The sequence below is a fragment of the Moschus berezovskii genome, chromosome 16, assembly GCF_049115385.1.
Source record: "Moschus berezovskii isolate FMDL1 chromosome 16, NW_MosBer_1.0, whole genome shotgun sequence".
Taxonomy (NCBI): domain Eukaryota; kingdom Metazoa; phylum Chordata; class Mammalia; order Artiodactyla; family Moschidae; genus Moschus; species Moschus berezovskii.
Genome location: NC_142475.1, coordinates 69,839,869 through 69,861,827, shown reverse-complemented (window position 1 = coordinate 69,861,827; position 21,959 = coordinate 69,839,869). Strand labels below are relative to the sequence as shown.

The 21,959-nt window shown below is 42.9% G+C and overlaps 1 protein-coding gene and 1 pseudogene across 1 annotated transcript; one reads left to right on the top strand and one right to left on the bottom strand.

The window, feature by feature from the left end:
* The first annotated feature begins 529 nt into the window (after positions 1–529).
* Positions 530–1,676, top strand: LOC129560097 (splicing factor 45 pseudogene; annotated as a pseudogene).
* An 18,505-nt stretch (positions 1,677–20,181) lies between these two features.
* LOC129559930 (aldo-keto reductase family 1 member B1) lies at positions 20,182–21,566 on the bottom strand. Its single transcript, XM_055431875.2, has one exon. It carries the CDS (start codon positions 21,515–21,517, stop codon positions 20,567–20,569), a length of 951 nt encoding a protein of 316 aa, XP_055287850.2. The 5' UTR covers positions 21,518–21,566; the 3' UTR covers positions 20,182–20,566.
* Positions 21,567–21,959: the final 393 nt, after the last annotated feature.

The following is a 21,959-nucleotide window of genomic DNA, read 5'->3' as shown; positions in this document are numbered from 1 at the left end:
ACAAAACAATTATACACATGTAACAAGGGGGCTTGCCAGGAGGCACCTAGTGGTAAAGATTCTGTCTGCCAGTGCAGGAGACATAAGAGATGCAAGTTCAATCCCTAAGTCGGGAAGATTCCCTGAAGGAGGGCATGGCAACCCACTCCAGTATTCTTGCCTGCAGAATCCCACGGACAGAAGAGCCTGGCAGGCTACAGTCCATAGGATCACAAAGAGTTGGATACAACTGAAGCAACTTAGCGCAGCAGCATATACCTAACAAGAGAGCCCCAAGGCGGCGCGTCGGCCGGGCGGGCCAGGGGAATCTTCCCGACCCAGGGATCGAACCCTGGTCTCCCGCATTGCAGGCAGACGCTTTACCCTCTGAGCCACCAGGGAAGCTCCCAGGCTCTACAGTAGGGCTTTGGCACCTCCCAGAGGACTTACACCGAGCCGAGATGCATCTCCCAGTACTGCTGCTGCCAATGCCCTGTCCCTGGTGGGCCACTGCCAACCCACACCTCTGCAGGGGACCTGCAGACAGACACTCACGCACTGAACTGAGAAGATGTCCCTGTACGATGACCTGGGAGTGGAGACCAGTGACTCAAAAACAGAAGGCTGGTCCAAAAACTTCAAACTCCTGCAGTCTCAGCTCCAGGTGAAGAAGGCAGCCCTCACTCAGGCCAAGAGTCAGAGGACAAAACAAAGTACGGTCCTTGCTCCAGTAATCGACCTAAAGTGAGGCGGCTCTTCAGATGAGCGGCAGATCGTGGACACTCCACTGCATGTGGCTGCAGGCCTCAAGGACCCTGTTCCCAGCGGGTTTTCTGCGGGAGAAGTTTTGATCCCCTTAGCTGATGAATATGATCCCATGTTTCCTAACGATTATGAGAAAGTAGTGAAGCGCCAAAGAGAGGAGCGGCAGAGGCAGCGGGAGCTGGAAAGACAGAAGGAAATAGGAGAGAAAAGAGGCGTAAAGACAGACATGAAGCTAGTGGGTTTTCCAGGCGACCCGATCCAGATTCTAATGAAGATGAAGATTATGAGCGAGAGAGGAGGAAAAGAAGTATGGGCGGAGCTGCCATTGCACCTCCCACGTCTCTTGTGGAGAAGGACAAAGAGTTACCCCGAGACTTCCCTTATGAAGAGGATTCACGGCCTCGCTCACAGTCTTCCAAAGCTGCTATCCCTCCCCCAGTGTACGAGGAACAAGACTGACCCCGATCCCCAACCGGCCCTGGCAACTCCTTCCTCGCCAACATGGGACGCAGCCAAGAAGTCGGATTCAAATCCATTAACTGAAATACTTAAGTGTCCTACCAAAGTGGTCCTACTCAGGAACATGGTTGGTGCAGGAGAGGTGGATGAAGACTTGGAAGTAGAAACCAAGGAAGAGTGTGAAAAATACGGCAAAGTTGGAAAATGTGTGATATTTGAAATTCCTGGTGCCCCTGATGATGAAGCAGTATGAATATTTTTAGAATTCGAGAGGGTTGAGTCAGCAATTAAAGCTGTTGTTGATCTGAATGGGAGGTATTTTGGTGGACGGGTGGTCAAAGCATGTTTCTACAATTTGGATAAATTCAGGGTCCTGGATTTGGCAGAGCAAGTTTGATTTTAAAAACTAGAGCCTGAGTCATCTCCAGCGATCCTTCAGCAAGCTGCAGGCTGAGCAGAGAACAAGGCGTCAGGGGGCCTTCATGGCTATGGGTGCAGAGACGCTGTAAGACTTCTGAGATATATGTTGACTGATCCTTTTCTATTTTGTGGTTTTTTTAATATAGTATAAAAATCCTTTTAAAAAAACAAGCAAAAAGCAAAAAAAAAAAAAAAAGAGAGAGAGAGCCCCAAAATACATGAAGCAAAAACTGACGGAACTAAAGAAAAAAAGAGACAATTAAACAATAGAGAATCTAATATACACTATTTTTGACAGTGGATAGAACAAATAGAAGATCAACAAGGAAACATAAGACTTGAACCATACTATAAACCAATTAGAATTAACACACATCTGTAGGACATTCGCCTTCTTTTTAAGCATATATGAAATATTCTCAAAGACAGTCCATGTGTTGGGCGTAAGACATGTCTCAAAATTTTTAGATAGATTAAAAGTGAGAGTACAAAGTATGTTCTCTTATCACAAAGAAATAAAATCAGAAATCAATAAGAGAAGGAAATTAAGAAAATTCACAATATATAGAAATTAAACCACACACTCCTAAAAATCCAATAAGTCAAAGAAGAAATCACAAAGGAAATTAGAAAATATTTTAAATAACGAAAATAAAAGCACACTATACCAAAAGTTAAGGATGCAGCTAAAGCACTGCTTAGGGGAGAATTTATAGCTGTAAACATCAATATTCAAAAATAAAAATTATCTCAAATAAGTAATCTAATCAAGAAACTAGTCTTCTTTTCCTAGTTTTAGAAATACAAAATAGAAAGACAACAGAGAAAAATCAACAAAACTAAAAGATAGCTCTTTGAAAAGATTTTAATAATTGACAAAACTTTAGATAAACTAACAAAGAATAAAAGAAGACTCAAGTGGCTAAAACCAGGAATAAAAGTAAACATCATCACTTACCTTACAAAAATAAAAATGATTACAAGGGAACACCCTAGACAAATATATGCCAACAAATTAGAGGATCTAGACAAAATGAACAAATTCTTAGACACAAACTACCAAAAGTGATTCAGAAAGAAATTGAAAATCTGAGTAGATCTACAACAAATTATGTTCATGTGGGAGTCAAAATTGTGGCACCCCAAGAATGCCCATGTCCTAACCCCCAGAACCTGAGACTATGTTAAGATACATGGAAAAGGAGAACTAAGGTTGCACACAGAACTAAGGTTTTAATAAACTAACCTCAAAACAGGGAGATTATCCTGGATTATTCTGGTAGACCCCGTTAATCACAAGAGTCCTCAATATATATAAGAGAGGAAGACAGAGTGATGCAATATGACAAGAATTTAACCCCCTATCGTTTAAAAATGGAGGAAAGAGATCAAAAGCCAAGAAGTACAGGCAGCCTCTAGAAACTGGAAAAGGCAAGGAAACATATTTTTCCATAAATAGTGTCAATCCTGCTGACACTTTGATTTAGCCTCCTGAGACCTGTATTTGCTTGATAATAAATTTGTATTGCTTTACATGACAAATTCAGTTCAGTTCAGTTCAGTCGCTCAGTCATGTCTGACTCTTTGCGACTCCATGGACTGCAGCACGCCAGACCTCCCTGTCCATCACCAACTCCCGGAGCTTACTCAAACTCACATCCATTGAGTCAGTGACGCTATCCAACCATATCATCCTCTGTCAGCCCCTTCTCCTCAGGCCTTCAATCTTTCCCAGCATTAGGGTCGTTTCAAATGAGTCAGCTCTTCAAATCAGGTGGCCAGTGTATTGGAGTTTCAGCTTCAGCATCAGTCCTTCTAATGAATATTCAGGACGGATTTCCATTAGGATGGACTGTTTGGATCTCCTTGCAGTCCAAGGGACTCTCAAGAGTCTTCTCCAACACCACACTTCAAAAGCATCAATTCTTCGGCGCTCAGCTTTCTTTATAGTCCAACTCTCACATCCATACATGACTACTGGAAAAACCATAGCCTTGACTAGATGGACCTTTGTTGGCAAAGTGATGTCTCTGCTTTTTAATATGCTATCCAGGTTGGTCAGAACTTTTCTTCCAAGGAGCAAGCGTCTTTTAATTTCATGGCTGCAGTCACCATCTGCAGTGATTTTGGAGCCCAAAAAACTAAAGTCTGTCACTGTTTCCACTATTTCCCCAACTATGTGCCATGAAGTGATGGGAACAGATGCCATGACCTTCGTATTCTGAATGTTGAGTTTTAAGCCAGCTTTTTCACTCTCCTCTTTCACTTTCATCAAGCGGCTCTTCAGTTCTTCTTCACTTTCTGCATTAGTGTGGTGTCATCTGCATATTCTCCCAGCAATCTTGATTCCAGCTTGTGCTTCATCCAGTCCAGCACCTTGACGTACTCTTTTTCCTATTTGGAACCAGTCTGTTGTTCAATGTCCAGTTCTAACTGTTGCTTCTTGACCTGCATACAGATTTCTCAGGAAGCAGGTCAGGTGGTTTGGTATTCCCATCTCTTGAAGAATTTTCCACAGTTTGTTGTGATCCACACAGTCAAAGGCTTGGGCATAGTCAATAAAGCAGATGTTTTTCTGGAACTCTCTCGCTTTTTCAATGATCCAACAGATGTTGATAATTTGATCTCTGGTTCCTCTTGCCTTTTCTAAATCCAGCTTGAACATCTGGAAGTTCACGGTTCACATACTGTTGAAGCCTGGCTTGGAGAATTTTGAGCATTACTTTGCTAGTGTGTGAGATGAGTGCAATTGTGTGATAATTAGAGCATTCTTTGCACTGCCTTTCTTTGGGATTTGAATGAAAACTGACCTTTTCCAGTCCTGTGGCCACTGTTGAGTTTTCCAATTTTGCTGGCATATTGAGTACAGCACTTTCACAGCATCATCTTTTAGGAGCTGAAGTAGCTCAACTGGAATTCTACCACCTCCATGAGTTTTGTTCATAGTGATGCTTCCTAAGGCCCACTTGACTTCACATTCCAGGATGTCTTGCTCTAGGTGAGTGATCACACTATTGTGATTATCTGGATCATGAAGATATTTTTTGTATAGTTCTTCTGTGAATGGCAATCCACTCCAGTACTCTTGCTTGCGAAATCCCATGGACAGAGGAGCCTGGTGGGCTATAGTCCATGGGGTCGCAAAGAGTCGGACACGACTGAGTGACTTCACTTCTGTGTATTCTTGCCACCTCTTCTTAATATCTTCTGCTTTTGTTAGGTTCATACCATTTCTGTCCTTTATTGTGCCCATTTTGTTATGGCAGAAACAGAAAACTAATAGAGATTATGATGATGAGAGTAGGGTGCTGATATAACAAATACCTAAAAATGTGGAAGTAACTTTTCTAATATTTACTTTTACTTATTTATTTGGCTGCACTGGGTCTTCAGTGTGGCATGAGGGATCTAGTTCCCTGACCAGGGATTGAACCTGGACCCCCTATATTAGGAACACAATGTCTTAACTGCTGGATCACCAAGTAAGTCCCCTAGAAGTAACTTTTGAATTGAGCAGTAGAGGCAGAGGCTGGAAAACTTTTAAGAAGCATGATTGGAAAAGCATAGATTGCCTTGAACAGACTGTTCGCAGAAATACGGATATTAACAACTCTGCAAGTGATGGCTCAGAAATAAGTATGGAAGCCTGGTAGATGAAACATACGTTGCCTTAGAAAACTCCTAAATGATTGTTAACAGACCTCAAGAATGAGGGGAAAACTGTCAAATGAAAAAGAAAATGAAAAAAACAGGACTTGATGGTTTGAAAAATCCTCAGCCTTTCCAGTTGCCAAAGACACTGAAATTTAAAGTATTCACTGTCAAGAGAGAAAAAAACTGAGTGTGTGGCTGTATAAACTTTTGCTGATACCTCAGATCAATAGTAAGGTCAGAATATTTAGTCACATATCACAGAAAACGTTCTTGAAAAGAGTAAGTAGGTACCTCATAAATCCCTCAGCCTGTAAAGACTAAGTGGGTACCTCATAAATCCCTCAGCCATCTCCGCAGAGGCCAAGAATAAAGACAGTATCACCTAAGAAATATCTTACAAGGGCCCCTTGGATAATGGACTGAATCCCCATCATATACACAGAAGACCACCATGTTCTTAAAGACTTTAAATACCAGCAGAAACACTACTGGGCTTCCCAGGTGGTTCAGTGGTAAAGAATCTGCCTGCCAATGCAGGAGACGCAGGTTCGATCCCTGGGTCGGGAAGATCCCCTGGAGGAGGGCATGGCAACCCACTCCAGTATTCTTGCCTGGGAAATCCCATGGACGGAGGAGCCTGGTGGGCTACAGTTCATGGGGTCACAAGGAGTCAGACATGACTGAGCACACACACACATTCTCAACGGAGACCTTAACTAAGCTATTAGCACCTTAGCCCAGGATATAGGTTCTGCAGGATGGTTCCTGGCGCCAACGAATTTTGTAGCTATTCCTGAACAATTGGGGTTTCTGTAAAGTTGATGTACTGAGAGCCTGGAATTGAGAAACAGAATTCTGCCCATCATTAAGGGTTAAACCACTATTTGGAAACTGACAAGACATTTAGTATTAATGTCATCACAGAGGAAGACTGCAAGCCCTTTATGCTAAGTCTGTTCTCATAGACTCTGGTTAGCCCTTCTTTAAAGCTGTCTTTCGTATCCAAACACTGTCCCACCCGTCAGTTACAGTCACTTGCTGGCTCAGTCACAAGACCTCCCTGTCATCTCTGGACAGGATTCTGACAGCATCCAGAGCATCAGTTCTGTCACTAACACTTATTTCTTTTCAACCTACATAAGATTATATTAATTTAACCAGGCCAGAGACCTTCTTTTTCTGTTAAGATCAACCTGGAGGCCAGACCTGTCCTCACCCGGCAGTTTTTCTGCAGGGCCTGTGCCCAGGACTCTCCCCTCCGCGCCCTCTCATCAGTGACTCTATTCGCAGTGGCCACGCTCAGGAACACAAAAATGTTTGCCTCAGTTGACATTCCATTGATTTTGGAGGTAAATGACTTTGGAGGTGTGCTTCTGCTAAATTATAACTGGCACATTCAGGTCGATTATCCCTTCTGTCTAACCTGACATATTTCTCTCTTGGGCAGTAAGGTCTACCACCTCTCTCTCAGGACATTTACTTCCCAGAGAATATACCTCAGCCAGGTGACTGCCTGGGTGGCCCAGGTATGGGAGCATTCCACCTGCCTCCTCAGAGAACCCCTCACACTTTAAAACTTATACAATACTGAAGACAGATCACGGTTATTTCCCACACGTTGGCAACCACAGGAGTTTTCATTGATTTATGTAGAAATGACATGATCTCTGTTAAGTGTTCGCTGGTGATATTTAAACTCAGTTAGCCAACCTGGGTAGAAGACCATGTAAAAACTTACTGGACTTGAGACCCATTCGAAATGGGAAATAAGAGAAAGTTTTCCAGATGGGAATGTACAGTGAGTTGGTGGGTGCATGCTCAGTCATGTCTGACTCTATGTGACCCCATGGACTGTAGCCCACCAGACTCTTCTGTCCGTGGGATTTTCCAGGCAAGAATACTGAATTGGGTTGCCATTCTCCAAGGAAACTTCCTGACCCAGGGATCGAACCTGCATCTCCCGCATGTCCTATATTGGCAGGCAGATTCTTTACCACTGAGCCACCTGGGAAGCCAGTTGCTGGATGGCAAAGCCTTAATTTGCTAAAGGAATTTCACGTTAACATGTTAAGATGGGAGGAACTTGGAAGGTGATGAAGCAGAGAAAAAAAACTAAATTGATGTTAAATATGTTGTGTGTGAGGTGTGTGAGGTAACTGGAAGTGAGAATTGGGAACTGAAACATGAAAGAGAGGGAGAGGTTGAGGAAACTGATTCGAGAATGATCATCAGAGAGACTGGAGTGGTTGAGAGTCATAGAGAAAAGAGAAACAGAGGAAAGAGAAAGCTAATCAGTAAAACATATTCTTGTGCTTCTTTCGTCCCTTTCAGAGCACAAGTCTGTTTATGGAAGGGTGAGTAATTGTTGTGAGTGGAGCGTAGAACAAATGAGAGACACAGAGGAGACTGAAGGGCAGACACTTCACTCAAGGAGATCATCTTCTCAGGTTCTTTAGCTCCCACTAAAATTGTCTGTATCACCAATGCCCCTATAAACTTATTTTATCCACACTGAACAACAAAGTCCAGTAATCTACTAGTCAAATCTAGAGAATGAAATGTAATCTCTGTTTAGCTTTTGGTTTATCCATGGCTAAATAATAAAAATCCAATTTATATACTTTTCATGTAAGAGCTTAGAAAAGCTCACACAGGATTTGCACATCAGTACTGATATGTTCAATCATAATCATTATATTTCCCATGATAACAAAATTTAGATTGCAAATCTTAACTCTCACTTTAAAGTTACTCAATACTAGCCTCATGGAATTTGATTTCTATCTATTACTGACCAACTATTCTGCAGAATTTTATAATATATTAGTCTCCATCCTTAGACTATATCTGAAAATCTATACTTGTACTGCACAATAAAAACCACAGGTAATTCGTTTAGTTTCCACTCCATCTCTCTGGACAGTCAAGTATCTCCTACAAAGGTTTCTTTACCAAGCCCTACATCCATCTGCCAGAGTCTCACTGAAAAGTGCTATTCCATGTATCTGCCTGCTTTTGTTAACATGAGCATAAGAGAACAAAGGTAAATAAAATGCAGGTGTCTATTATATTAACTGCTTTTCTGTGCTCTGCCCCACTGCTTCCTCGACCTTCTCCTAGAGTCCTAGGACACAGTAACCGATACAATCCATGTCACGTAGGTCAACAGACTCACAAATAAATTTATGATCCTAAGGACTGTGAAGAAGGCTGATCGCCAAAGAATTGATGCTTTTGAACTGTGGTGTTGGAGAAGACTCTTGAGAGTCCCTTGTACTGCAAGGAGATCCAACCAGTCCATTCTAAAGGAGATCAATCCTGGGTGTTCATTGGAAGGACTGATGCTAAAGTGAAACTGCAATACTTTGGCCACCTCATGCGACGAGTTGACTCACTGGAAAAGTCTCTGATGCTGGGAAAGGTTGGGCGGGAGGAGAAGGGGACGACAGAGAATGAGATGGCTGGATGGCATCACCGACTCTGTGGATATGAGTTTGAGTGAACTCCGGGAGTTGGTGATGGACAGGGAGGCCTGGCGTGCTGTGATTCATGGGGTCGTGGAGAGTCAGACACGACTGAGCGACTGAACTGAACTGAACTGAACTGAACTGAAGCTGTGATAAAGGCTATGGAGGAAAATTAAGAGTTTGATGAACATTTTGAGAGGAGAACACTTTGATTAGGGGGCCAGCGGAAGTATCACTGAAGAAGCTATCTAAGCCCAAAAGGTAACATAATATTGCTTATATGTAGAATCTAGAAAATGGTACAGATGAACTCATAAGCTAAGCAGAAACAGAGACACAGATGTAGAGAACAAATATATGGATACCAAAGGGAGAAAGGGGAGTGGGAAGGATTGGGAGACTGGGGCTGACACATATACACGATTGATACTATGTATAAAATAGATAACTTACCTACTACTGTTAACACAGGGAATTCTACTCAGTGGTCTGTGGTGACCTAAATGGGAAAGAAATCTAAAAACAGAGGGGATACCTGTATACATAAAGCGGATTCACTTTGCTGTACAGCAGAAACTACCAGAACACTATAAAGCCACTATACACCAGTAAAAACTTTAAAGAAAAAGAGAAGCTATAAGTCCAAAATGAAAAGGAATCGGCCAGGAAAGTGACAGGAGATGAAAATGGTGATGAGCTTTGAATGAAGAGGATGGGATTTGACAACCAAGGCTCTGGAAATGGGAATCAAGGCTGCAGTGTAAGTGAGACAGTGAAGTTACCTGTGTCCTACCCAGGTCTCTGGCTATGGTAAGCCAAGAGGGTGATTAAATCTCTACCTCTCAATGTAGGTCACCAACTTTCAGTGTTAAATTTTTTCTGTCTTCAGAGTCAGGCAGGAAGGAAGAGGTTACCAACACTTTGGATTCTGACTGCTGTGGTGATGCTTTAGTCATTAAGTCATGTCCAACTCTTGCGATTCCACAGACTATAGCCTGCCAGGCTCCTCTGTCCATGGGATTCTCCAGGCAAGAATACTGGAGTCGGATGTCATTTCCTTCTCCAAGGAATCTTACTGACCCAGTTATCGAACCCAGGTCTCCTGCATTGCAGACAGATTCTTTACCTGATGAGTAAAAAGCAGATTCTGACTGCTGAGGTTGTCATTATGTCAATCCTTGAATTCATTGGGTAGAATGAATCATTAGACAGTCTAAGTTCACATAATACTTTTTTATGATTTTTTTTAATGTGGGCCATTTTTTAAGATTTTATTAAATTTGTTATAATATTGCTTTTGGTTTATGTTTTTGATTTTTTGGCCACGAGGCATATGGGATCTTAATTCCTTGACCAGTGATTGATCAACACACACTCCCCACATTGGAAGGTGAAATCTTAACCATGGAACCACCAGAGGAGTCCCTCATATAATAATACTGCTGTATGGTAATTATATCTTTACAAATGTTTCTCTCCTTCTTGTTTCTGAAGTTATAATATACAGAAATGTGATGTTTTTATTTATATCCCTGAAGTCTAGAACAGTGCCTGAAAAAGAGTAGCTATTTTATCAATGTGTAATAAATAAATACATGAAAAAAATAAGTTAATTAGTCGTGACATTCTGCAGAATCCTCATGTATTTCAAGGAGATACAGGTTTACATACATTATGCATTTTTATGTGAAAGTGTTTAAAGATGATAGCTGATGATAAATCATCTCTTTGCTTTATTTGGATGATTCTTAAAATCTTAATGAAGTGAAAAAAAACTGAAAAATATTTAAATAAATTGAAAAAATATGACCTAGGTATTAAGTATGCAAGTAGTTATTTTCCTATATAAATGTCAGTGCATTATGGTCAGTGAAGGTACAAACCCCTCCACATACCACCTGGCTTCCAAATAAATGCATCCACGCTTAAAACAATCAAGTCAACACTGAGTTAGTTTGTGCCCTCACTGAAAATGTGATAGCTTCAACTAAAAAAGACTTATATTCCAAACTAATATCATATGAATGTAATTATTCTCAAAATATCCTATTTGGAATCATTGCATTTCACACAACAAGGGCAGCCACCCACAGTTGCTGAGACACTCTCCCCCCACACACAATGGCCCGATATCAAAGGTAATAGAACCAGACGCAGCAGACAAATTAAAATGTGTGTCTTTGTCGAATGATACTGTTTCAAGGACTGTAAATGACATGGCAATTAATGTCTGTGAACAGCTGGTTTTAAAGATTAAAGAAAGTGATTATTTTGCCCTGCCAATGGACAAATTCACCTAAATGTGCTGAGATGCTCGCATTTTAAGATACATTTCTGTGAAACACCATGGATGAGAGAATGCTGTTTAGAAAAATGTAACCCAGTCTTACAACAGGAAGAGATCAGTTTGAAGTACGGCCAGAGGTAACCCAGAATTACAATATACAAACCAGGAATTGTATATTGCTGTTTATATGGTCAAAGCCAAATCACAAACTTATCAAAGCAGGAAATCATTTGATTACAAAAGAAAATGATTCAGAATCCTCATGTATATGCTGCTTCTTTTAACCCCATAATAGTGTCTTTAAAGGAGGGAGAGATCAAGACTGAGAGATATTGGTGGGAGGGGGTGCGCATATGTCCATGTAGCTGGAGAACTACTACCAGGTTAGATGGCATCACCCACTCAATGGACATGAAACCGAGCAAACTTCGGGAGACAGTGGAATAGGAAAAGCCTGGCATGCTGCAATTCATGGGGTCGCAAGGAGTTGGACACGACTTAGCAACTGAACAACCACCACCAGTATTAACAAGAATGTTCCTCAAAATGTCTGCATGGTCAGGAAGTTCAAAAACTATGAATGCAAAATATATCCGAGGTCCAAATATCAATTTCTCTTCAAGCCAAAATGTCTCTACTAGCAAATCCACATGGTGAGCACTAGTGACCAACCCCATCATGTAGAGCCTTGACATCGCTAAAGGATGTGTCCTACGACGTTCCAGATCTTATCAACATTTGGGAACAGTAACAGCACTGGCGAGAGAAGGCAATGGAAAGCCACTCCAGTACTATTGCCTAGAAAATCCCATGGATGGAGGAGCCTGGTGGGCTGCAGTCCGTGGGTCGCTGAGGGTCGGACACGACTGAGCGACTTCACTTTCACTTTTCACTTTCACACATTGGAGAAGGAAATGGCAACCCACTCCAGTGTTCTTGCCTGGAGAATCCCAGGGACGGGGGAGCCTGGTGGGCTTCCGTCTATGGGGTCACACAGAGTCGGACACGACTGAAGTGACTTAGCAGCAGCAGCAACAGCACTGGCAGTGGGCTGTGTTTTGAAGGATACTTTCCAAAGAAACAACAGTTTTATCACTCCAAGTGATCTGCTCCTTGGGAAATGAGGCCAATTCATTGACATAGCAAGTATCTACTGAGTTCTGTTTCATAGCTACAAAGGCAGTTAGAAGATGAAAGTGGTCACAGTGGAGACGTGAAGAGGTTAAGAGTTAAGGTATCTGGAAATATGGTTCCTGGTTGGACAGGATATGGAAGGTGAAGGTAAACGTTATGTTTCTGGTTTAAGTAAGTAATCAGAAGTATACGATGCCTTTAGTGTGACACGGAAAATGTAGAGCAGGCACGGAGTGAACAGAAAGCTTAAAGAGAAAACAAGGCTCTTAAGGAAAGTCTTAAGATATTATTGACTGGATAACTAAAAAGGCGTGTCAAGTGTCAGAGCTACACCACAGTATTGGGTATATGGGACTCTTCACTACGATAGATAGGAACATTTTAGGCTTGACTTATTGGCTTTTTGAACATCCAAGTGCAAATATGAATGGTTTCAGTGGGTGCAGAGAGAATGAAGCTTGCAGATTGAAGCTGAGTAGATTCTTTGATATGCAAGTCAGAAAAAAATTACAAAATATTTACCCATCATCAAGTAGCTTATTAGCACTGTCACATTACATATCGTTGACAGTGAAGAGTTTAGGCAGAGATGTTCTTTACCATGTTAGTGCCACAGGCAAGACTCAAAGGCAAACAGAAATGTTTTGGGGGGAAATTCAATGACTTCCCTTAATGTATGAGGCTGAACAGCAAAGGCAACATCCTGTCTCATAAGCTCATGTAATAGAAGATCTTCATTGACAATATTGATCTCTGTTATCATTGCATTAATTGGTATCTAAAAGTCACTGTCTCCACTTTAATCCTTATTTAGAAACATCCAGTGGTGAAATATACTGACGGTCCCCAGAAGCAGCTAATCAATAGTGCAGGGATTCTTTCTGACTTGGAAAATCAGAACTTGGCAGACAAATGGCCTTTCTGTCTTAGTTCTCAAATCAATAGGTCAATTGACTCTGGCTCCAAGTATTCAATATATATTTAACCTAAAAATGATAGACTCTTTTGACGCAGTCCTATGAACTTCTCTTTATGAGTAAGGTATGATTATACGTTATCAGGAAAAGACAAAAAAAATTGACAGGATAATTTAGCAGTGAAAAGTCAGAGAATCACTTTCATACGTCATAGAGACATCTCTGGTTCATTTTCTCCTCTAGGTCTTACAGAGCCTACCCCTGTTAGAGCTCTCAGATCTTTCCCCTCCTCTCTTCTGACCTATACCTACTCTCATTATCTCACCCTTCAATACAAAGTCTCCACACCCTCCAAGGCTTTAATTCATTCATTTAACATGTATTAACTGAGCAGCTACATATGCAGTAGGCACTATTCTAGGTGTGCGTGTGTGTGCTCAGTTGCTCAGTTGTGTCCGACTCTGTTTCCCCATGAACTGTAGCCTGCCAGGTTCCTCTGTCCATGGGATTTCCCAGGCTAGAATACTGGAGTGGGTTGCCATTCCCTTCTCCAGGGGATCTTCCTGACCCAGGGATCAAATCCACATCTCCTGCATTGGAAGGCAGATTCTTTACCACTGAGCAACCAGAGAAGCCCACTATTTTAGGTACTTGTGAACGAAACATACAAAACTCCCCGTGCTTAAGGAGTTTACATTCTACTGGGGAAAATATACAAACAAGAAGCACAAGAAGTTAATTATACACACTAAAAGGTGATAAGGGGCCCCCCCAATGGCTCATCAGTAAAAAATCTGCCTGCCAAAGCAGGAGACGCAAGTTCAATCTCTGGGTTGGGAAGATCCCCTGAAGGAGGAAATGGCAACCCACTGCAGTATTCTTGCCTGGAGAATTTCATGGACAGAGGAGCCTGGCAGGCTATATAGTCCATGGGGTCATGAGGGTAAGACACAACCGAGTGACTGAACGCACATACAGGCACCAGGTAACAAGTGCTACAAAAAAACAAAAAGAAGGTAGAGTGAGGTGAGGAGTATAGATACAATAACATGGGAAGGTATGAAACATTGTTAGACAATGTGGCAGGGAGTCCAGTGGAGAAGAGAGGGTAAAACTGGAGCAGAGACTTGGCGGAAGGGGAGGAGTTGGTGAAGCAGATACCTATGGGGTGGGGAAAGCAGGCCAGGCAGAGGCAGTGGCCAGCACCCAAGACCCAAGCCAGCTGGTAAGGAGGCCCTGGTTGGTTCACCCGAGTGGACGAGGAGTAGAGAAGTAGAAGTGAGTTCGGACTCTTCCCAAGGCCACACTCCAGTGGGCAGTGAAGGAGCCACCAGAACTGTCCCTTCTCCATCTCCTCCCATTCTATCAATATGCTATGTTGATTTCACCTCAGGAACAGGGTTTTACCTCTTCTGATGTCTTATTTTACATTATCCTCATTCCCCACAGGGATTGTGGAAGAAGGTCTAATCTTCCAATCCACTGGTTTTCCTACTGCTTTCCTGTGAATTTCAGGAATTCCTAAGGGCTTGAGGGGAGACGCGCTTATCATTCTGATAAGGCTATCTCAAAGAATGGTTTTCAGCATGGCCACTGAGGCTGTCTCTAGTTGATAGGATTCCAGAGGATCTTCTCCTATATTGCCATTTTTTTTGAAAAGTGCATTTTTATGAAAACATTGCACAGCTGACCCTTGAACAATAGGGGTCAAGGGTACCCACCATGTATAACTTACAAACTGTGTATGTGGTTTCTCAGTATCAATAGATTCAACCAACCTCAATCACATGGTATTATAGTATTTACTACTGAAAAAAACCTGTGTGTAAGTGGACCTACAGAGTTCAGTTCAGTTCAGTTCAGTCACTCAGTCGTGTCCGACTCTTTGCAAACCCATGAACTGCAGCACACCAGGCCTCGCTGTCCAACACCAACTCCAGGAGTTTACTCAAACTCATTCCATTGAGTCGGTGATGCCATCCAACCATCTCATCCTCTGCCATCCCCTTCTCCTCCGGCCTTCAATCTTTTACAGCATCAGGGTCTTTTCAAATGAGTCAGCTTTTCCCATCAGGTGGCCAAAGTATTAGAGTTTCAGCTTCAACATCAGTCCTTCCAATGAATATTCAGGTCTGATCTCCTTTAGATGGACTGACTGGATCTCCTTGCAGTCCAAGGGACTCTCAAGAGTCCTCTCCAACACCACTGTTCAAAAGCATCAATTCTTTGGCGCTCAGCTTTCTTTATAGTCCAACTCTCACATCCATACATGACTACTGGAAAAACCATAGCCTTGACTAGACGAACCTTTGCTGGCAAAGTAATGTCTCTGCTTTTTAATATGCTATCTAGGTTTGTCATAGCTTTTCTTCCAAGGAGCAAGAGTCTTTTAATTTCATGGCTGCAGTTACCATCTACAGTGTATTTGGAGCCAAAAAAATAAAGTCTGTCACTCTTTCCACTGTTTCCCCATCTATCTCCCATGAAGTGATGGGACCAGATGCCATGATCTTTGTTTTCTGAATGTTGAGTTTTAAGACAACTTTATCATTCTCCTCTTTCACTTTCATCAAGAGGCTCTGTAGTTCTTTGCTTTCTGCCATAAGGGTGGTGTCATCTGCATATCTGAAGTTATTGATATTTCTCCCCGGCAATCTTGATTCCAGCTTTGCTTCCTCCAGACCAGCATTTCTCATGACGTACTCTGCATATAAGTTAAATAAGCAGGGTGACAATATACAGCCTTGACGTACTCCTTTTCCTATTTGGAACCAGTCTGTTGTTCCATGTCCAGTTCTAACTGTTGTTTCCTGACCTGCATACAAATTTCTAGAGAGGCAGGCCAGGTGGTCTGGTATTCCCATCTCTTGAAGAATATTCCAGTTTGTTGTGATCCACACAGTGAAAGGCTTTGGCATAGTCAATAAAGCAGAAGTAGGTATTTTTCTGGAACTCTCTTGCTTTTTCAATGATCCGATAGATGTTGGCAATTTGATCTCTGGTTCCTCTGCCTTTTCTAAATCCAGCTTGAACATCTAGAAGTTCATGTTTCACGCACTGTTGAAGCTTGGCTTGGAGAATTTTGAGCATTACTTTACTAGCGTGTAAACTAAGATCATGGTTTCTGGTCCCATCACCTCATGGCAAATAGATGGGGAAACAGTGGAAACAGTGGCTGACTTTATTCTGGGGACTCCAAAATCACTGCAGATGGTGATTGCAGCCATGAAATTAAAAGACGCTTACTCCTTGGAATGAAAGTTATGATCAACCTAGACAGCATATTAAAAAGCAGAGACATTACTTTGCCGACAAAGGTCCATCTAGTCAAGGCTATGGTTTTTCCAGTGGTCATGTATGGATGTGAGAGTTGGACTATAAAGAAAGCAGAGTGCCGAAGAAGAGTGCTTTGAACTGTGGTGTTGGAGAAGACTATTGAGAGTCCCTTGGACTGCAAGGAGATCCAACCAGTCCATTCTAAAGGAGATCAGTCCTGGGTGTTCATTGGAAGGACTGATGTTGAAGGTGAAACTCTAATACTTTGGCCACCTGATGGGAAGAGCTGACTCATTTGAAAAGACCCTGATGCTGAGAAAGATTAAGGGCCGGAGGAGAAGGGGACGGCAGAGGATGAGATGGTTGGATGGCATCACTGACTCAATGGACATGAGTCTGGGAGTTGGTGTTGGACAGGGAGGCCTGGCGTGCTGCAGTTCATGAAGTTGCAAAGAGTCGGACACAACTGAGCGACTGAACTGAACTTACTAGCATGGGAGATGGGTGCAATTGTGCAGTAGTTTGAGCAGTCTTTGGCATTGCCCTTCTTTGGGATTGGAATGAAAACTGACCCTTTCCAGTCCTGTGGCCCTCTGTTGAGTTTTTCAAGTTACCTGGCATACTGAGTGCAGCACTTTCACAGCATCATCTTTTAGGAGCTGAAGTAGCTCAACTGGAATTCCACCACCTCCACTAGCTTTCTTCGTAGTGAGGCTTCCTGAGGCCCACTTGACTTCACATTCCAGGATGTGTGGCTCTAGGTGAGTGATCATTCCATCATGATTATCTGGGTCATGAAGATCTTTTTTGTATCGTTCTGTATATTTTTGCCACCTCTTCTTAATATCTTCTTCTTCTGCTGCTGCTGCTAAGTCGCTTCAGTCATGTCTGACTCTGTGCAACCCCATAGATGGCAGCCCACCAGGTTCCCCCGTCCCTGGGATTCTCCAGGCAAGAACACTGGATTGGGTTGCCATTTCCTTCTCCAACGCATGAAAGTGAAAAGTGAAGTCTCTCAGTCATGTCTGACTCTTAGTAACCCCATGGACTGCAGCCTACCAGGCTCTTCTGCCCATGGGACTTTCCAGGCAAGAGTACTAGAGTGGGGTGCCATTGCCTTCTTCTGCTAGGTCCACACAATTTCTGTCCAATAAAGGACAATAAAGATGTGCCCATCTTTACATGAAATGTTTCCTTGGTATCTCTAATTTTCTTGAAGAGATCTCTAGTCTTTCCTATTCTATTGCTTTCCTCTTTTCTTTGCACTGATCCCTGAGGAATGCTTTCTTATCTCTCCTTGCTATTCTTTGGAACTCTGCACTCAAATGGGTAAAATGTTTTTATTCAAGGGTTCGCTGTAATTATTTTTATAATACACTAACAATAAGTGCTTTCATTTGAGGGACGAAGCCTCACCCTACTTACTTTTTTCCATTTTGTTGTTTTTGTTTGGTTTTTTCATTTTTTTGCCACACCACATAGCATGCAGGATCGTAGTTCCCTGATTAGGGATTGAACGAACCCATGCCCCTTGCAGAGGAAGCATGGAGTTCTTGCCACTGGACCACCAGGGAAGTCCCCCTACTTATTTATTGACATGGAGAAATGCATTACATTGTTGAGTGAAAAGCAATCTACACAATGAGTATATTGCATATACATTGCTTTTATAGTTTTTTAAAACTGCAATATTTTTCATATACTCCGTACATTTTATAAAAGCTAGTACTAAACCCTTAATACAAAGGCATATTTACATTGAAACTGCCTTTGCTAATGCTAATTAAGTGTCCTGCCCATTCTCACCTCTTGATCTGTATAAGTCCCCTACTGACTAATTAGTCACATTGAGAAACCCAGGATAAGACAGTTATGCAATCATTTCTTTTTGTACAGCTCTAAGAGAAGATTTTGAAGAAGGAAATGGCACCCCAGACTCCAGTATTCTTGCCTGGAGAATTCCATGAACTTCTATGTCCATGGGATCGCAAAGAGTCAGACACACTGAGCAACTAACACATACACACAAGAAAAGATTTACAAAATGGCATTGAAGAGACTTCATAGCAAGATGCTGCCATGCCTCCAAATGTATCCTTAGACAGATAAGGAGGACTATAAACATCAACTTGGAGGGAATTCCTTCACTGTCCAGTGGTTAGGACTCTGAGCTTCCACTGTAAGGGGCACGGGTTCGACCTCTGGAACTTGGGAATTCTCCACATTTTTTCCAGATTCCCTTCAACAACCATACTGTTTGTCTCAACTGTTTTAAGACCTATCCTTTAATTTCTATTTCTCACACACAGAACCCTGTTTTTCCTCATATTGAAATAACTGCTTTATCATTTTGACCTTTCCCCTTTGGAATTACACTCTTGTTCACATCCTTAATCATAAGGGGTTAATGGTGGACATTACCTTACGTTTGTTCCTAGAAATCCTGACCAGGAAAGCTCTCCTCAGTGAGCCCTCAGTGTCTTTATTTTATATCTAAGTCATCTTCTTAGTCAATGAACCTCCCTAAAAGATTAATGTAGTTTGAACTTTTATAGAGGAATATCATTTGTGTGCTGTCATATTTAGCACAAATGGTGCTTCAGTCACAGTTCAGTAATATTCCAGCATATTATTTCCAAGGCATTTGAGAGTTTAAAGAATTATTGAAGGGCACGCTGTACTCATTTGGTAATAAGGCAGAGAGCACTGCCGTCTACATATGATTTCAACAAATGGAGTCACTGCTAATTTCATCGCACGTAGCAAAATAGTTGTGATAATAACCCAGATAAAATATCCCACCGGAAGAAATACATGAGACCGAGTCTTTTATAAGACCTCCAAGAAGTATGGAAGAGGAAGTCCTAGCAATTGAAGGCAACATGCTGAGACATCATCTTCCCACAAGAACACATACCCTTGACATTGTGGTGTTGTCAACCCTAGGGGTAGGGCCCTAGCCACGGCCCCACTCAGCCATTCTTCATCTTCAGAAGCCGCCAAGCTGCACTGAAAGATACAGCATGATGGGGACAGCAGAGCCACAAAAGAGGAAGGAAGGAGATGATGTCATTTAGAGGGAAACCATAGCCACACCAAACTGGGGGTAATTGGGGAAAAAATTCCCTGATTACTGCAGCTTTGTAAAGAGCAGGTGAGACTAGTTTGACATTTTTTTAATATTTGAATTGATAAATATGTTTTAGAGGGATGAAAGGTCTTGCTTATTGTCAGGTGTCACCGAATAGTTTAAAGGCTTCAGAATGTACCCTAATCAGAAGAACAAGAGAAACCTGCTGTCATGAAAGGTCCTTACACATACATTGCTTCAACTCTATTTCAGATCCTGACTTCTTTTTATTAAGATATATGCTCTAGGCCAGGAGAGTATTTGAGTCTCCAAGTTATGAGAATCCTGAGAGCAGGAATGGATCTCTTCTTCTATTTCTGGATTTAAAAAGGCATAATATGGCCATTTCGGGAACTAGCTTACACAAAACACATTATGTACTGTTTCTCCTGCTTATTAAAAGTTATAGTCTGCGATTAGAATTAACGAGATGTTTTGAGGATACTGTTATTTGCATTAGTCTGAAAAAAATCCAAAAATCCTTTATTTAGACAAAAATGGCTCCACTGTCAGGCTTCTTTGTGGCTTGCCAACAACTTCAAGCCCCTCCACTCTATCCACTATGTCTTTGCTTCCAGTGACCAAAGGCGTTTCAGCCTCTTATGAGAAAGCTTCTGGAATATTCCTCGGGTAGTATCTACACGTTACTAATTAAGGGAAAATGAAATTATTTCAGTAATATTTTGGTATCTCTTTTTTTTTTAAACTCATAAGAGCACTTTTTATTTGAGGCAAAGAAAAGTCTAGCTGAAGGGATTACAGTTCCAAGCAATCAAAACCCCACTGTTAGAGGCACTATTCTGATTTTGTAAATTCAATTTAGAAAAGAGTATTTGGGTTGCATGTTCCCCAGTTCCCCAGACTAGAAGGGCAAAGGAAAACTGAAGAGACTTCTACTAATCTACTGATTCTGCTCTTTGGACCCGACACCAAGCTGGCCGAGCCCTCACTGGTTTGTCTAGAAGTCGCTGACCCACCACTGAGGGACACGGGCCAAATTAGGCTACACACAAGAAAAGTGAGGCAGAGACGGCAGGTCACCTGGGCAAGAGCAGGCACCCGCAGCTTCAAAACTCCTTCAAAACTCCTCGTGAAAGGGGTAATCCCTGTGCGAGGCACAGCTCACCAAGGCACAGGCTCTCCAGTCCCTGTTGTAGCTGAGCAAGGTGTTCATATCCTCCTTGTCCAGTTCAAAGTCAAAGACCTGAAAGTTCTCAGCAATGCGTTCAGGCGTAACCGACTTGGGGATCACGATCAGGTTCCTCTGCATGGGGAATCGGATCAGTACCTGGGCTGTGGTTTTATTGTGCTTGTCTGCAATCGTTTTGATCCTGGGGTCCTCCAGTATGGAAGGGTCCTCGGGCTTGGCCCAGGGCCTGTCGGGAGAGCCGAGGGGACTATAGGCAGTCACCACTATGCCTTTGGAGTTGCAGTACTGGATTAACTTCTCCTGAGTGAGGTATGGGTGGCACTCGATCTGGTTAACTGCCGGCTTGTATTTTAAGCCAGGTTTGTTTAAGATCTTCTCCACTTGGAGATGGTTGAAGTTGGAGACTCCAATAGCTTTCACCAGCCCTTCGTCCACCAGCTCTTCCATGGCCGTCCAGGTATCCACGAAATCTTTCTCACTGGGAATCACGTTGCCATCCTCATCCAATGGGAAGAAGTCTTTCCCAGGCTTGAAGCCCGTGGGCCAGTGGATGAGGTAGAGGTCCAGGTAGTCCAGCTTCAGGTCGCCGAGCGTCTTCTGGCAGGCACCTTTCACCAGGTCCTTGTCGTGATACGTGCACCACAGCTTGCTGACGATGAAGAGGTCCTCACGCTTCACCACCTTCTCCTGCAGCTTTGCCTGGAGGGCCAAACCCACCTCGTTCTCGTTCTGGTATACGTGGGCACAGTCAATGTGACGGTACCCAAGGTCAATCGCCACCTTCACAGCCTCCGTCACTTTGCCTGGAGGGGACTTCCAGGTGCCCAGCCCCAAGATGGGCATCTTGGCGACGGTGTAGAGCGCGATGTGGTTGGCCATGACGGTTGAGGTCCGCTGACCGGGATCAGAGAACCGTGCCGAGGAGGCTCGGCGCGGTTCTTTAAATAGCGGGTGAGGCAGGCCAAAGGGGCTGGTATGATGGGCGTCCGGCTCAGCAAGCGCAGCTTCTGATTGGCCGCCCCGACCATCAGGATGCCACGCGTCTGTTAGCCCGGGGGCTCTGCGAGGAAGCGCCTCCTGCTCTATTTTGGTATCTCTAAATTCTTTGGGGGAAAAAAAAAATCAGTCAAATGGGCAGGTAGCATATAAGGGGCTTCCCTGGTGTCTCAGTGGTTAGGAGTCTCTAATGCAGGAGATGTGACTGTAATCCCTAGGTCAGGAAGGAGGATCCCCTAGAGAAGAGAACCCACTCCAGTATTCTTGCCTGGAGAATCCCATGGACAGAGGACCCTGGCAGGCTGCAGTCCAAGGGGTTGCAAAG

Excerpts from the sequence above, each read along its gene's own strand:
- LOC129559930 (XM_055431875.2), bottom strand. The coding sequence starts at position 21,517 with ATGGCCAACCACATCGCGCTCTACACCGTCGCCAAGATGCCCATCTTG.